The sequence below is a fragment of the Daldinia decipiens genome, assembly GCF_022478715.1.
Source record: "Daldinia decipiens strain CBS 113046 unplaced genomic scaffold F4813scaffold_3, whole genome shotgun sequence".
In the NCBI taxonomy this organism is placed as follows: Eukaryota; Fungi; Ascomycota; class Sordariomycetes; order Xylariales; family Hypoxylaceae; genus Daldinia; species Daldinia decipiens.
This window is the reverse complement of record NW_026054546.1, coordinates 779,897-793,045: the sequence shown is the minus strand read 5'-3', so window position 1 is coordinate 793,045 and position 13,149 is coordinate 779,897. Positions and strand designations below refer to the sequence as shown.

Sequence of the window (13,149 nt, the reverse complement as noted above, 5' to 3'; positions counted from 1 at the left end):
GTATGATGATGTCTCGGCCGCATCCTTTCTTTTCTCTTTCTATTTACTTACCTTCTTCCCATCCTTTCCGGCTGCCTTCATTACGGTAGATAGCTGTGCCACGAGACCATCTGTAACGTCGGTTCGTGGATAAGTCTCGGCATCAAGACAAGAGATACATGATGCAGTGAGACCTTACCACAAGGCGCATCTCGCCTCGCTCTAGGACACGTCAGGAGCTTAATCATCGAGACTCCAAGCTCCATACGCGTCCTTATACAAGAGCTCAGAGTAGAATGTTAATAGAAATGTGTAGTATATGTAGTAGTATATGTAGTCTCATCAGCGCGGGGGGTAATTGCTAACGAACTAAGGCGAGTGGATCTATCATTGGAGTTAAACGATTGAATGCCCAACGAAGTACGTTACTGGCTTCCGGATCCGGAGCTCCAGGTAGCATGTGCCAAGGGGACCTTCAAACAACATGATTGTAGCTTTGTATTCTATTTTGTAAAATCAAGGGAGATTCTAGCTGTCTGGTAGGACGGAGCTGGTAGGGATGGACTGTTTGAATGTATGATATGTGAATGATAGACAAGAAGGAGAGGCCGAAATCGCCACCCCTGAATTAGACATAGATTTCCGGCGGGTTTAGGAGTGGCCAAGCCAAGTTAAAAAGATGTATGGTGACATTCCGAGATATACATGGTGCTGCCCCCGTGCTAAGAGAGGCCCGTTGATACAGCAGATCGACATGCAAGCAAGCTGGCGCGCGAGTGTTTGGTAATGAGAGGAATAAAGTCTCCCGGGGCTTGCTCGCTCTGGCGGATGCAACCCTATTTTTTTTTTTTGCTGGGGTTAATATGAAGCGCGACTATCTGCTATCTGTCATGCGGCTTTGCGTAACCTTTCGTGCAGATAAGTCATGATGCAGATTTTGTCCGGAAATTACTCTAGATGAGCGAAACGAGGATTAACATGATGAGCAAGACTGTCGGAAGGTAGCTCTCCAAGCAGGAAGTGATGCAAGTTTCGGTATTCTTAAAGTTTCTGTCCATGGGGCGGCGATAGAAGTAGTTAGGTAGTTATGTCAGCCTCATCCCATTTGTCGTATAGGACGAGTCTATAGGATGAGTCTATACATAGGTAGGTAGCTAAGCGGGCCTTGAAATACATAGTAATAAGGCTTTTGTAATCTCTTGGTCAGGCTACTGCTATGTTAGTCATCGTGATTTCACGTCAGAGTATTGCTTATCGACCTATCTGAGTCTTTGAGCAACGACGTTTGAGCAGCAACGGAGACTTGGACGATCCGTCGAAGGGCATGTTGCTTCGTTAGTCGAGCAATGTCTTTGTCCCCAGGGTTTCTATAGCTATGACATATTGATCTGTAGGTAAGACGAGTGCGTTGGGAGATCTTCGAGAGCTCCCAACGACCGGATCCAGGGTAGGAGTGCCACCTTCATTAACACTTCAACAATATAATATATTCACTTGTTGATATCATCTATGTGATCGTATATGGGCTAAAGAGAGTATAAGGAGGGGTAGCTGTGAAGGTTAAAATCTAATATATTCGCCAAAGCACAACAAGTACTTTTGCAGGGATGAGTTATGAAGTACCTTTGTTGTTTTCTTGATGTAATTGGAGAAGAAGAAGAATGTAGACCTTCCCGGCCGAAAAATACGCGACGCTGCACGCAAGCGCAGGCAGGGAAGGGACATTGACTCGTGGGCAACTGCAATTGACGGCCGGCCATTTTTTTTGATGTTTTATGGCCGAGAGCAAGTACTAGGTATAGTATATAACCAATTAGAATTAATAGAATTCCAAGGTCTCCACCCCACTATTTGATGTCCTTCTTGATCCCTAGTACATAAATCTTCCAAGGGTCCTAAGCTCCACTGCAAACAAGCTTAGCCAAGTATAGCAATATACTAACCAAATCTATACTGATCAATGTCATGGATTAAAATGTCCGATTGATTTCGTAGCGGGTAATAAGACGCCATATGATCTTTTCAAACTTGACATTACGTCTGTCATGATGTGGACAATAACAATACAACCATAACGTCGAGAATACACTTGATTTCTCCAAATTTGTACCTATCCAGCTATCTCCAGGTAACACATCCATCATGCATCTAGCAATAAATAACGCGTTCTTACCCTGAGGATGCAGCAGCAACGGATGCAGCAGCTAAGAGAGCTCGCGCCGAGAATCCTGCAAGTCGTGCGTGCTGACCTGGCTTAGAAATCCTGGCAAGCCAACAGGGACCCTTGGCGGTGCCAAGACCTAATTATGTCTCCACATGCTAATGATACCCCGGAGGCTCCAAGCTGTAGTGTAGGTTAGGTACCTACATACTATTACTCTTAAGTTCCACTATTATTTATCAATCGGATGGGTCAGTCTATTTCAGACTTGCGAACCAATCCATTCAACATCGTTTGGAAATACCTTAAACGGCTCATCAATCTCGTTTCTCAAATATCATATCGAATGGGGGGAATGAACTTCACTCTATAGGAAGAATCGAAAGCGAGTTCTAATGCGGCGTGACGACATGGACATGGGTGCAGATCAAGTTAATACCAGGTACATGCCGTAATTACAACGAAGTTGAGTGATGCTTCCCTTTGCCTTCGGTCACATTGGAATCGCCGGACGAGCATGGCGATTACGTTATGATGGTGCTTGATTATATCTCCTCGCCAAGAAGTTGCTTGGTAACTTTGAAGCGGCACGAGACCGTTTGAAGCTATAGGTAAGGAAAGACTAAGCAGGTCTGATCTAGTGTATCTAGTGTATCTAGTGTAAAGTCGAACAACATTGAGATATATCCAGCTTTGGATCGCTTGTTACTGCTGTCTTGGACTATTAACTATTAATCGAAGACGCTATATACGTTACTATGGCTTCGTTCGTATGTGGATATGGCATACCTATGTACAAAGTAGTCTGATCTGCAGGTCTACTTCTTTCTGGTGCACATTGTAGCTGAGACACAAGGCATTGATAAACGAGTTCTCCTACAGCTGGAAGTAACTAAAGAGGTAACTAACACACACCAACATGGCGCCTCGTGGATTGCATAGAGAGCCGGGCCGCGGACTCCACTTGAACCTAAACCCTAGTTATATTTACAAGGTGAATAAGCTAATACTAATTATTAGATGTACCTATGCGTGCTAGTACTGTAGTCGGTATGGCAGACGGGGTAAACTCGGCATCATAGGCTAACATACGTCTACAATTAGACGCCTATTCGATTTGAAATAGGCTGTGCCTTAGTAGGTCACGCACGCATGAATTTGAAGCTATTCAACTACTGAAGTCCTCCTTCTCTATTTATCGATACTAGAAAGGTAGTTAAGGTAGTAGAGTATACATACGTGTGTTAATGTATAAATTATCTTCACCAAGGACCCACTTTATGTTGGTATGTATGTAGGTCGTGTTCAACAGATCCTCAGCAGGGCTTAGTGGCTGGCTGAACAGGCAAGACAGGTACTCTACTGTTGGCATTGGCCAGAAGAGTCTGGTTCATCATTACTGGATGGAGGCTAGGGTCCTTAGGATAAACTGACCGCTGTTCGCCAATAGGAGGACCCGTAATGTCCTTCTATCTACTACCACATGCTGGTGTTAATGTATTTACGACGTCAAGTGATAATCAGTATAGTATCTAGCATACCTACCTAAAGCTATTGCTGAAGTCCTACTTTTCGACCAATCTTGGCCCAACTCCCCCTCCGTCTTCTCGAACACTGTGCAGACCTTTAGTCTGTTTCTGAGAATAGACGCGTGTGTTAGCCGTGTGCGATTACCTCTATACACTGTGGATATATCTCTTGGAGGTACGAGCTGCTGTACTACCAGTGTACCTACCTAGGTAGGTATGTACGCTCCGCATATGTACCTAACGTACACACAAACCCATGACATTTTAAAGGTTCCACCCACATTTAGTGCTCCATCATCTTAAACCGTACTGGTTAGCTTCATTACCCCACAATGCTAGCCCGAGCACGCATGGAGGCCCACATATGAAGATCCACAGAAGGTTTGCAAGGAGAGCGGTTTCCAATCTCTCAATCGAGTGAATCTGCAGTTCTTCTTTTCTGATGACAAGACGTTTATCTAACCGGTTGCGCACCCCGTTACACTACCTAACTTAACCTACAATCTTCCCAGCGCTACTCTACTCGCTGTCGTATGTAGACGAACTAACCTCCCCTTCCCATCTACTCGGAGGTTTCCTCCTTCGCATTGCTTTTTCTGTTTGTCATGATACAGTCTCGCACGGCGCTGGCGTTCCTGTTCTCTGATACCCGGGCCCGCTGAGGGCGACGTTAAAATATCCGGTCGCGCGGGGCCGAGAGCCTCTTGTTACTCGCATTCACTGAGCCCTCGTAGTAAGAAAAATAAAGAAAAGGAAAAAACTTTTAAAAACGGATTCTTCGACTGTTGAAAGTAACGTTGGGCGTCGTTGATCTTTCCCTCTTTTCACGGTCGTGAAGGGCCATCCAGTCCCCGAAATGTCACCTAGTCAATCTCACCTTGATGCTCAGTCCTTCCCATCTGGGAATATTGATGGCTCACAGCCTGTTGTTAAATCGGAACCCCAGCTTAACTCGATTGAACCGGCCGACCTTAATGGCTTTTCCTTAGATAACCACCACGATGGCCTTTCGAGTGACACCAACTCGCACGGTCTGATCGACACTTCTCAATTTTCAGACTTCCATTTCCCGTTCCAAGATATCCCCGAGGCCGGCCAGATGATCTCATTAGAAGATCACTCGAACGACTTATTCGCTACGCCCGGACACGGCTCAATCTCATCAATTGGTGAGCGGAAGGACTCAACCGCTTCAGGCCCTCATAGTACTACTTATACTATGGTTGACCCTTCACAGCAGAATAGACAGCGCAGTATGGACGGGTCTGATGATGGAAGCCAGGAAAGCGTCCATGTTGGCACTAATTCTTTGGAAGACAATATGTCGGATGAGTTCGGGTTAGCGACGGGTGGGCCTGGCGACGGTACCGATTTGGGAGGGAAGCTGAAGGAAAACAAATCCGATCCCGCACCAGCTTGGAGCGAACTAAAGACGAAGGCAGGGAAGGAGAGAAAAAGATTACCCCTGGCATGTATTGCATGTCGGAGGAAAAAGATACGTTGTTCAGGAGAGAAGCCGGCTTGTAAGCATTGTCTTCGGTCCCGGATCCCTTGTGTGTACAAGGTCACTACGCGGAAGGCGGCCCCGAGGACCGACTACATGGCTATGTTAGACAAACGACTAAAGAGGATGGAGGACCGGATTATCAAGCTTGTACCTAAATCAGAGCAGGATACATCCACTAATAACGTTGTCCGGGGCGTGGTAAAACCCGCCATCCCCGGAACCCTTCCTACAGGGAAGCAGGCAGCAAAGAAACGAGGCGCAGAGGAGGCATTTGGTGCGGAACTCGATCATTGGGCTAGAAATGGCCCTAAGACTAGGCTGGAGGGTTCCAGTAAGCCCACGTCATTGCAAGTGCAAGAAGCGGAGGAAAGCAAGCTGCTATACGAAGGCGCTGAGGCTTTACCACCGAAAGATCTACAGGAACATCTCGCAGACGTATACTTCGAAAATATTTATGGCCAAGCATACCATCTCCTCCACAAACCGAGCTTCATGAGAAAACTTAAGTACGTCTTTTAATTATCCCTGATATCGTAACTAACACTAATTATTATCAACAGAGCTGGCACCTTGCCCCCAGTTCTAGTGCTTTCCGTTTGTGCAATTTCCGCCCGTTTTTCCACTCATCCAAAGTTCGCGATGACGAACAATTTTCTTCGAGGAGAAGAATGGGCAGCTCCAGCCCGAGATATCGTAACGAGGCGCTACGAGTGGCCCAATATTACGATTCTAACATGTCTACTGCTGCTCGGCTTGCATGAATTTGGTACGTGTCACGGAGGTAGGAGCTGGGCGTTAGGTGGCCAGGCCACTCGAATGGCGTTTGCATTACAATTGCATAAGGACTTGGAGTACGATCCCATGCGGTTGAATTCGACGAAGCAGCTTAGCTTCATCGATCGTGAAATTCGAAGGCGAACGATGTGGGCTTGCTTCCTAATGGATCGTTTCAATTCTTCAGGAACAGATCGCCCTATGTTCATAAAGGAAGAAACGGTCAAGATCCAATTACCAATTAAAGAAAAACTCTTCCAACTTGATATGCCAGGACCTACTGAAGATCTGCAAGGACAAGTTCCTCATCCGGTACCGATGAATGAGGGACAGCTCTCCGATGCGAAAGATAACATGGGCGTGGCAGCATACATGGTTCGCGCCATTGCACTATGGGGGAGAATAATAAATTTCTTAAACCAAGGGGGAATGGACTCGGACGAACATTCGATGTGGGAGCGTGACTCCGAATATGCCGTGCTGCTTAAACAAGCAGAAGATTTTGCTGAGAACCTACCAGATGGATTGAGATATAGTGCTGAGAACCTCCATCTGCACCAAACAGAAGGGATGGCCAATCAGTTTTTGTTTTTACATATCTCGATCCAGCAAAATGTCCTATTTATGAACCGATTCGCGGTGTCTTCGCCAGCCGGTTTATCGAAAGCAGACGTCCCTAATACCTTCATTACACAGGCGGGATCAAAAGCATTTGCTGCTGCTAATAGAATATCCGAGCTTTTGAAAGATGCGGAGCACTACATGATCGCGGCGCCTTTTGTCGGCTACTGCGCATTCCTGTCGAGTACCGTTCATATATTCGGAATTTTCTCCGGCAACTCTACCGTAGAGACAGCCGCAAAGAAGAACCTGGCTATAAACGTTAAGTTCCTCTCGAGGATGAAGCGCTATTGGGGCATGTTCCACTTTATGGCAGAGAATCTACGCGAGCAGTATAAGACATGCGCTGATGCTGCGCGCCAAGGTACTCCGGCGGGCGATAACTCAGCAGCCTCGCCTATATTCCAGTATGGAGACTGGTTCGATCGATACCCGCACGGCGTGTCGCAGCCAGAATTCGTTGAACCAGCTTCTTTCAAAAAGAAGGAAACTGGTGAGGATGCAGTGCTCGAGCAAAAACCAGAACTCCACACAGTTGAAGAATTCTTCACGCAGCTCTCGCCGCCGCAAAGCACGGGCGAGGGACGTGAGAATGCTGGATCCAGCAGACCATCCTTAATGAAACGAAAGTCGATAGCAAAGAAGGGCAGCATATCTTCGCGTGGTGAACAGCAACAACTGGAACCCCTTCTTACCGATCTCAACGGCGCTAGTATACCCGAACAAATCCAGCGCATTCAGCATGCGCAACAGCAGAGAGCGCAGGCACAACGCAACTATTCTCGTCTAGGCGGGCAAACTAGTGGGCCGACCTCTTTCAACTCCAACCTCGCACACGCACGCTTACAAAATGCAGCAGCGAACTACCACGCCCTGTCGCCGATTAGCCCTGTCGCCGTTGGCGGGTTCCAGCACGGCCACGGCCACGGCCACGGACACCAACACCCCGCCTTCTATAACCAGGACATACTTTCGCTGTCCCTCTCAAACAATGCTGCGGGAATACTGCCGCAGCTAGATCGCCAGCTCGTATTCAATGCATATGGCCAGTTAGATCCTTCAACGATTAGTGGGCCCGAGGCTATTATGGACTGGGACGCGTTGGCTGGTAACGGAAGTAACTCAAGTAGAGGACATAACGCGAACGGATCCAATGCTGGCTCTGGTGACGGGCCAAGTAATCATCATGATGGCATGTCTGGCGGGTTTGTTGCTGAACCATCTTCTGCGTGGTTTATGCCATTCAACATGGAGCCACCAGAACTGGGCCAAGATCTAGGCGGTATGGGTGGTGTTGATGGGTTTGGGCTCTTCAGCCCTGGCTTGCATACTCCTGGCGCTGGACTAGGCCTCCGGAGAGGGGGCCGATAAAGACGATCGAGTTGTTTCGATGTCGCTCATTTGGCTTTGTCCTGTGCCGGATAACCTATCTTTGTGAGATTTGACGCCGTGTCATGATGTGTCACTATACGAAGTACCTGTTTTGGTTATTTGGTTGAGGTATGCCTGCCTACTCACCTACATCGTTGTAGTATATACCCTTACGTTTGGAGAGAAGAAGTGATAGGGGGGGTACCCCTTTAACGGATGACGCATACGTATCTTTTTTGTACATTTTAGAATACACCTGAAGGACTAGGATATGTCCTTTTGAGCGAATGGGATCTTGTAAAGGATTGGGTCCAAACGGTGTAACGGAGTTGAACATGAAGATTTTCTCCGGAGGGTTGGTTGGAAAGGGGCCTCCTAAAATCTAAGAAGCGCCAGCCTACATCGGGTTTTTTTTTTTGCGTGGCTTGCTAGCTTTGCGCTCGCTGTTGTTTATATATGTTTATACTTATATGTTACGAGAAGGATATCCGGAGGGAAAGATAGGGCAAGCCTGGGAATTTTGAAATGCCCATGCGCTGTTGTTGTTCGAGATGGATATGATACCACCTGATATAGCATGACGGAAGAGATCTTGGGACGGCATTTTTGGCGCGAACGGGGGAGGAGACAGAGAAATCGAAAATCAAGAAGAGAAAATTGTTGTTTCCTAGGTAATGACAACTACCTTACAATATATTCAAACATAACTAAAATATTTTCTCTCTTCCCCACGCTCAAAAGGGGGAGACGTGAGAGGTCCTCGTAGCTTTATACACCTGTAACTGTAACGTACAAAACCTATCCTTGCCGGGTCGGGGTCCTGCGCCATGCAAGTGGTACGATGTCTAGAACCCCATCGAGCCACATTGGACACGGCAGCTAAACCCAGCGGAGCAAAAGCACCAGTAGATCCTGCTTAGCTCGGAATGCGGAAACGGGACTTGCATGAGAGGATCCTGACACCCCTAGCAGCATGCGAGATCGAGATGGGCTTTGGGGGTTTTATGTACTTTGCTTCGCGCGACAAATTAAGATTTAGGGTATCATCAATCTATCTACCGAGATGCTCTGCCGAAGAGAGCGACCAAAGAAAATAAGAAATTGGCTGATCGGGGTTGGTGCATCTACGCCGCAGCCACCGCCTCCGCCTCGTCTTCCTCTCCATGCTTCGCGCTCTTCTTAGCCCTAGACCGTTTACGCTTTTTCTTGGAGCCGCCCTCAACTACATTACCAGTTCCGGGTTCCGCCTCAAATTTCGGCTTCCCATCACCTTCCACGAAACCGCCGGGATTGAAGGCTGGGGGCTCCCTCTCGAACTCGGGGCCGAAAGTCTCCTTGCGCCATTGCCTTAGACGAGCTTTCTTGCCGAGCCGCTTGCGGTCTTTACTCTGCTTGTCCTGCGGTCGGAAGTGTGCTAGCTTCTTCAGGCCGGCGAATTCGTTGAGATCGGCGTCGGACGCCATGAGGATGTCGCGCGTAGTGAGACCGAATGATTCAGGCCGCGTCTCGCGATAAGAGAAACGCGCCGGCCCGCTACTCCTTGACGAGCTGCCGGCGAGAATCTCCGGATCATCAATTTCCATCTTCGCATCGACGAACGCCTCGAGCTTAGCTCGCTCTTGTCGTAATTCTTTTTGGCTTTCGAGCTTTTCTCGCTTGCGTTGTTTGGTAGTCTTCTGTCGCTTAGCTGAAGGTGCATCTTCATCTTCTGCTTCCTCGTCGTGTTCATTATCAGTAAGAGTAACATTGGGGCGTTCCTCGTCATCGAAATCTGGAATGAGATCCTTGATGTCGATATCATCGTCCCATTTGGGCTTTTTTATCTTCTTTGACTTCTTGCTGTCGGTTTCGCCATCGTCCTCATCAGTAGACGCATTCTCCTCGGCTGCGGCATAATACTGGTCGTCGAACGTCTTCTTCAGTTGTTCTTCCCATTTATCGTCTTCCCAGGCATCTTCAAGTAGCTTCTGCCATTCCTCATCCTTTAATGTCTTACCGGATAAGCCCGCAGCCTTCTTGATCTTCTTTAATTTTTCCTCGGCTTCGTCAAGTTTAAGGCGGCGTAATCGTGCTCTTTCTTCTTTCCTTTTTTGCTTCTCTTCTTCCTTCTTCTCGCGCTCTATTTCTCGTTGACGCTTGCGCATGCTCTTGTCTTCTCGTCGGACTGAGCGCGCTGCAACAACATCACGAGCATATGACTTCAAGACTTCATTGCTCTTATTAGGGTCCTCGAAGCGCAGATTATACGCGGTTTCCCACTCATCTGCTTTGTCGTCTTCGCCGTCGTCTGACTCGAATGCCTTCCAATTATTCTCATCTTCTTCAACCCAAGCGCGAGCGGCCATGAAATTTGATAGGAAAAGCTCCGGGTTCTTGTCCGCATCTTCAAGCTCAGGCTTTGGAGCTTTGATCTTGCTAGCCCTGGACGGATGGATACCCTGCTCAGGAACAGATCTAGTCCCTTCTTTAGCCTTGATGAAGTCCTCGTCGCTGTCGCTATCCTCGGTGCCATCTTCAGCGCCTAGTTGCGCTTTAATTTCATCTTTGATAGACTGCTTCAAGTTATCCTGTTCTTGTGCGTAGGTTTGCGGGGGCTTTTGCTCGTCGTCAAAATCGGCTCCGGTATCTCCACGTAGAATTTTTTCTCGGTGGTAATCTTGTAGGAAAACAGGTTTCTCTTTTTTCTGCTTTACTGCCACGTCTTCCGTGGTAGCACTTTCGTCGATCGGCCTGTAGAACTTGGTCTTGCCGTCGTATACACGAGGATCTCTATTCTTGATTGCTTGAAGCGTGGCAGAGATCTCGGCATCAAGGTCTTCTGTCGCTAAGAAGCCATTCTCATCTTCTTCCTCATCTGAAGAGGAATCCGATCCATCATCATCTTTCGATTTGTTCCCGTTGGCCTGCTTGGACTTGTACTTCTCCTCCACTAAAGTTGTTTAGTTAGATTTATTAAGAGAACAAAGTAAATTGTAGGAGGGCATAGCTTACGTCTTTGTAATTCCTCCCGTTTCTTATTATGCTCAAATCTTTTCGCGTACTCGGAATTGATTTGTAGCTTAACACCTCCGTCTGATTCGTCGTCGCTATCATCAAACAAGGTTTTTTTGCGGGCGTCGGAAGCCGCCATCTTGAAATTGCAACCAGAAACAGATTTGGGGAGATTTTTTATTTGACTAACAGCGATGTATTAAAGGTGGTTGTTAATTCACAACTCCAAGATGGCACGAGTTTGCTGTAGTTGGAACACCAATGAGCTTTAGACAGCTGCGAAACTGAAAACTAACCAACTAACTTTTTTTTTTCTGCCGGTTTTACGAGTTGGAGGGGTCTTAACTTTTTGGCGGTGTCGGCCCGCTAATGTTCCGTGCATTGTTTTACACTAACCGATATTGTATTAGCGGCGGTTTCTAACTAACGCCTACGGCTAGACGGGGCCTCTAATGCGTCGTCATTCCTGATTCGATACATTAAATCCATCTGCCTACCTCTTACTTTACTTCAAGCAACTAACCTAGCCCACTACAACGCCCCATTTGCATGCGACCGTTTCCCTTCAGATTGTAAGGTAATTTACAACCGGCTTTTCTCCTATCGTTTACAGAATCATCATAAAAGAATACCGGTCTTCCAAGACATTATTCAATTCCCCATAGACATTCTCACAACATGGCCGACTCAAATGCTCCGAAGCCGAGCAGTAGTGTCAAGCTGGTGCTGCTTGGTGAGGCCGCCGTAGGAAAGGTATTTCTTCTTCTGGATCCCCCATAGTTAACTTATAAATACTATACTAAGCAACTTATAGTCTTCGCTTGTCCTGCGATTTGTCAACAATGATTTCCAAGAGAACAAAGAGCCTACTATTGGTGGTAAGTAGCCCTTGGAGCCTCTACTTCCAGCAGCTCTCAGCTAATGCTGCATAGCGGCCTTCTTAACGCAAAAATGTAATCTACCTACGAGAACGATCAAGTTCGAGATTTGGGATACAGCAGGCCAGGAGCGTTTTGCTTCGTTAGCGCCTATGTATTACCGAAACGCCCAAGCTGCGCTCGTCGTCTACGATCTCACGAAGCCAACGTCACTCATCAAAGCCAAGCACTGGGTAGCGGAACTGCAAAGACAAGCGTCGCCAGGGATAGTCATCGCCCTTGTCGGTAATAAGCTGGATCTTACCAATGACAGCGAATCCGGACAGGCCGATGGCGAAGTAGCTGATGGAGAAGAATCCGGGGACGCCCGAAAGATTTCCACAGAAGAAGCAAAGACGTATGCCGAGGAGGAAAGCCTGTTATTCTTCGAAACAAGTGCGAAGACAGGCCACAATGTTTCGGAAGTCTTCACTGCGATTGCGAACGCCATCCCCGAAACGTCATTAAAGAGCACGAGAGGTCCGGGAGCTTCTAGCGCGGCCAACAGGGGTGGCGAGGAGCAGAGGGTAAACTTGAATGGACCTCGAGAAGCAGCAAAGGAAGGGTGTGCATGTTGATTTGTTCATTTCTCCGAAGGGATGGTAGGGAGTGTCGATGGTAGTTTCATTACGGTCATGACTACATTTCACCTTGTAATATGGAGCGATGGTTCATTGGGACTCGGTATCTGAACTTTGTTCGATGAGTATTTTTTTGTCTTTCTTTTTTTTGTTATTTGCGAGCAACATACAGCGCAAGCCCTGAAGTAGACAGACTCCCCGTGACGAATAATAAGTGCAGACTTTAGAGTAGCACACGAGTCGGGTGCGACCCCCTACGCATTATCGTAGCATCAGACTATGTATGTTTTTCCATATATGCGTTGGTAGAATTTATTGTCGCGTGTAACACATTACAATATAAGATATAATTGTACAGCTTTGTCTCAGGTAAAATGAGATGGCTACATACGTGTAGGTACTAAGATGCCTCGTACATACCTCAATGGATTGCTAATGCAGAAGTCTCACCAAAGTATGTCGACTTTGTCGTGTGTTTTGAGCACAACAAAACTATTAAAAAAAACAAATAACTATCATAATACAAATGCTCTATAATACCTAACATAAAGTGTCGGTTTATAAGTTTTTGAGGGTTTTCCTTGGGTGTTTTCTTTCCTTAAAGTTGGCCTTTTAGACATTCTTTAGTACTTACATCATTATCCTAAGCTTGAGTGCATATTGGAAGTTATTCCTACATTCCTACCATCGTATATGTAGGTACTTGCTTTATTAGAAA

General features: G+C 47.0%; 3 protein-coding genes across 3 annotated transcripts; 2 read left to right on the top strand and 1 right to left on the bottom strand.

The window, feature by feature from the left end:
- Nucleotides 1-4,768: 4,768 nt before the first annotated feature.
- F4813DRAFT_378740 (zinc finger transcription factor 1) lies at nt 4,769-7,942 on the top strand (the record flags this gene model as incomplete). The annotated part of the gene is made up of 2 exons (XM_049245365.1): nt 4,769-5,682; nt 5,737-7,942. The coding sequence occupies 2 exons, from the start codon at nt 4,769-4,771 to the stop codon at nt 7,940-7,942; spliced, it is 3,120 nt and encodes a 1,039-aa protein (XP_049103738.1).
- Nucleotides 7,943-8,661: 719 nt separating this feature from the next.
- Nucleotides 8,662-11,229, bottom strand: F4813DRAFT_345699 (Krr1-domain-containing protein). The gene is made up of 2 exons (XM_049241786.1): nt 10,934-11,229; nt 8,662-10,871 (listed from the first exon to the last, which is right to left on the bottom strand). Exons 1-2 carry the CDS (start codon nt 11,070-11,072, stop codon nt 9,067-9,069), a joined length of 1,944 nt encoding a protein of 647 aa, XP_049103737.1. The 5' UTR covers nt 11,073-11,229; the 3' UTR covers nt 8,662-9,066.
- F4813DRAFT_345697 (ras-domain-containing protein) lies at nt 11,155-13,115 on the top strand. The gene is made up of 5 exons (XM_049241785.1): nt 11,155-11,177; nt 11,238-11,324; nt 11,431-11,684; nt 11,746-11,810; nt 11,865-13,115. Exons 3-5 carry the CDS (start codon nt 11,612-11,614, stop codon nt 12,426-12,428), a joined length of 702 nt encoding a protein of 233 aa, XP_049103736.1. The 5' UTR covers nt 11,155-11,177; nt 11,238-11,324; nt 11,431-11,611; the 3' UTR covers nt 12,429-13,115.
- The last annotated feature ends 34 nt before the right edge of the window (nt 13,116-13,149 follow it).

Coding starts and splice junctions, on each gene's coding strand:
- F4813DRAFT_345699 (XM_049241786.1), bottom strand. CDS start 11,072: ATGGCGGCTTCCGACGCCCGCAAAAAAACCTTGTTTGATGATAGCGAC. Junction 10,872..10,933: donor ACGGGAGGAATTACAAAGAC/GTAAGCTATGCC, acceptor AAACAACTTTAG/TGGAGGAGAAGTACAAGTCC.
- F4813DRAFT_345697 (XM_049241785.1), top strand. CDS start 11,612: ATGGCCGACTCAAATGCTCCGAAGCCGAGCAGTAGTGTCAAGCTGGTG. Junction 11,685..11,745: donor TGGTGAGGCCGCCGTAGGAA/AGGTATTTCTTC, acceptor TAAGCAACTTAT/AGTCTTCGCTTGTCCTGCGA. Junction 11,811..11,864: donor ACAAAGAGCCTACTATTGGT/GGTAAGTAGCCC, acceptor TAATGCTGCATA/GCGGCCTTCTTAACGCAAAA.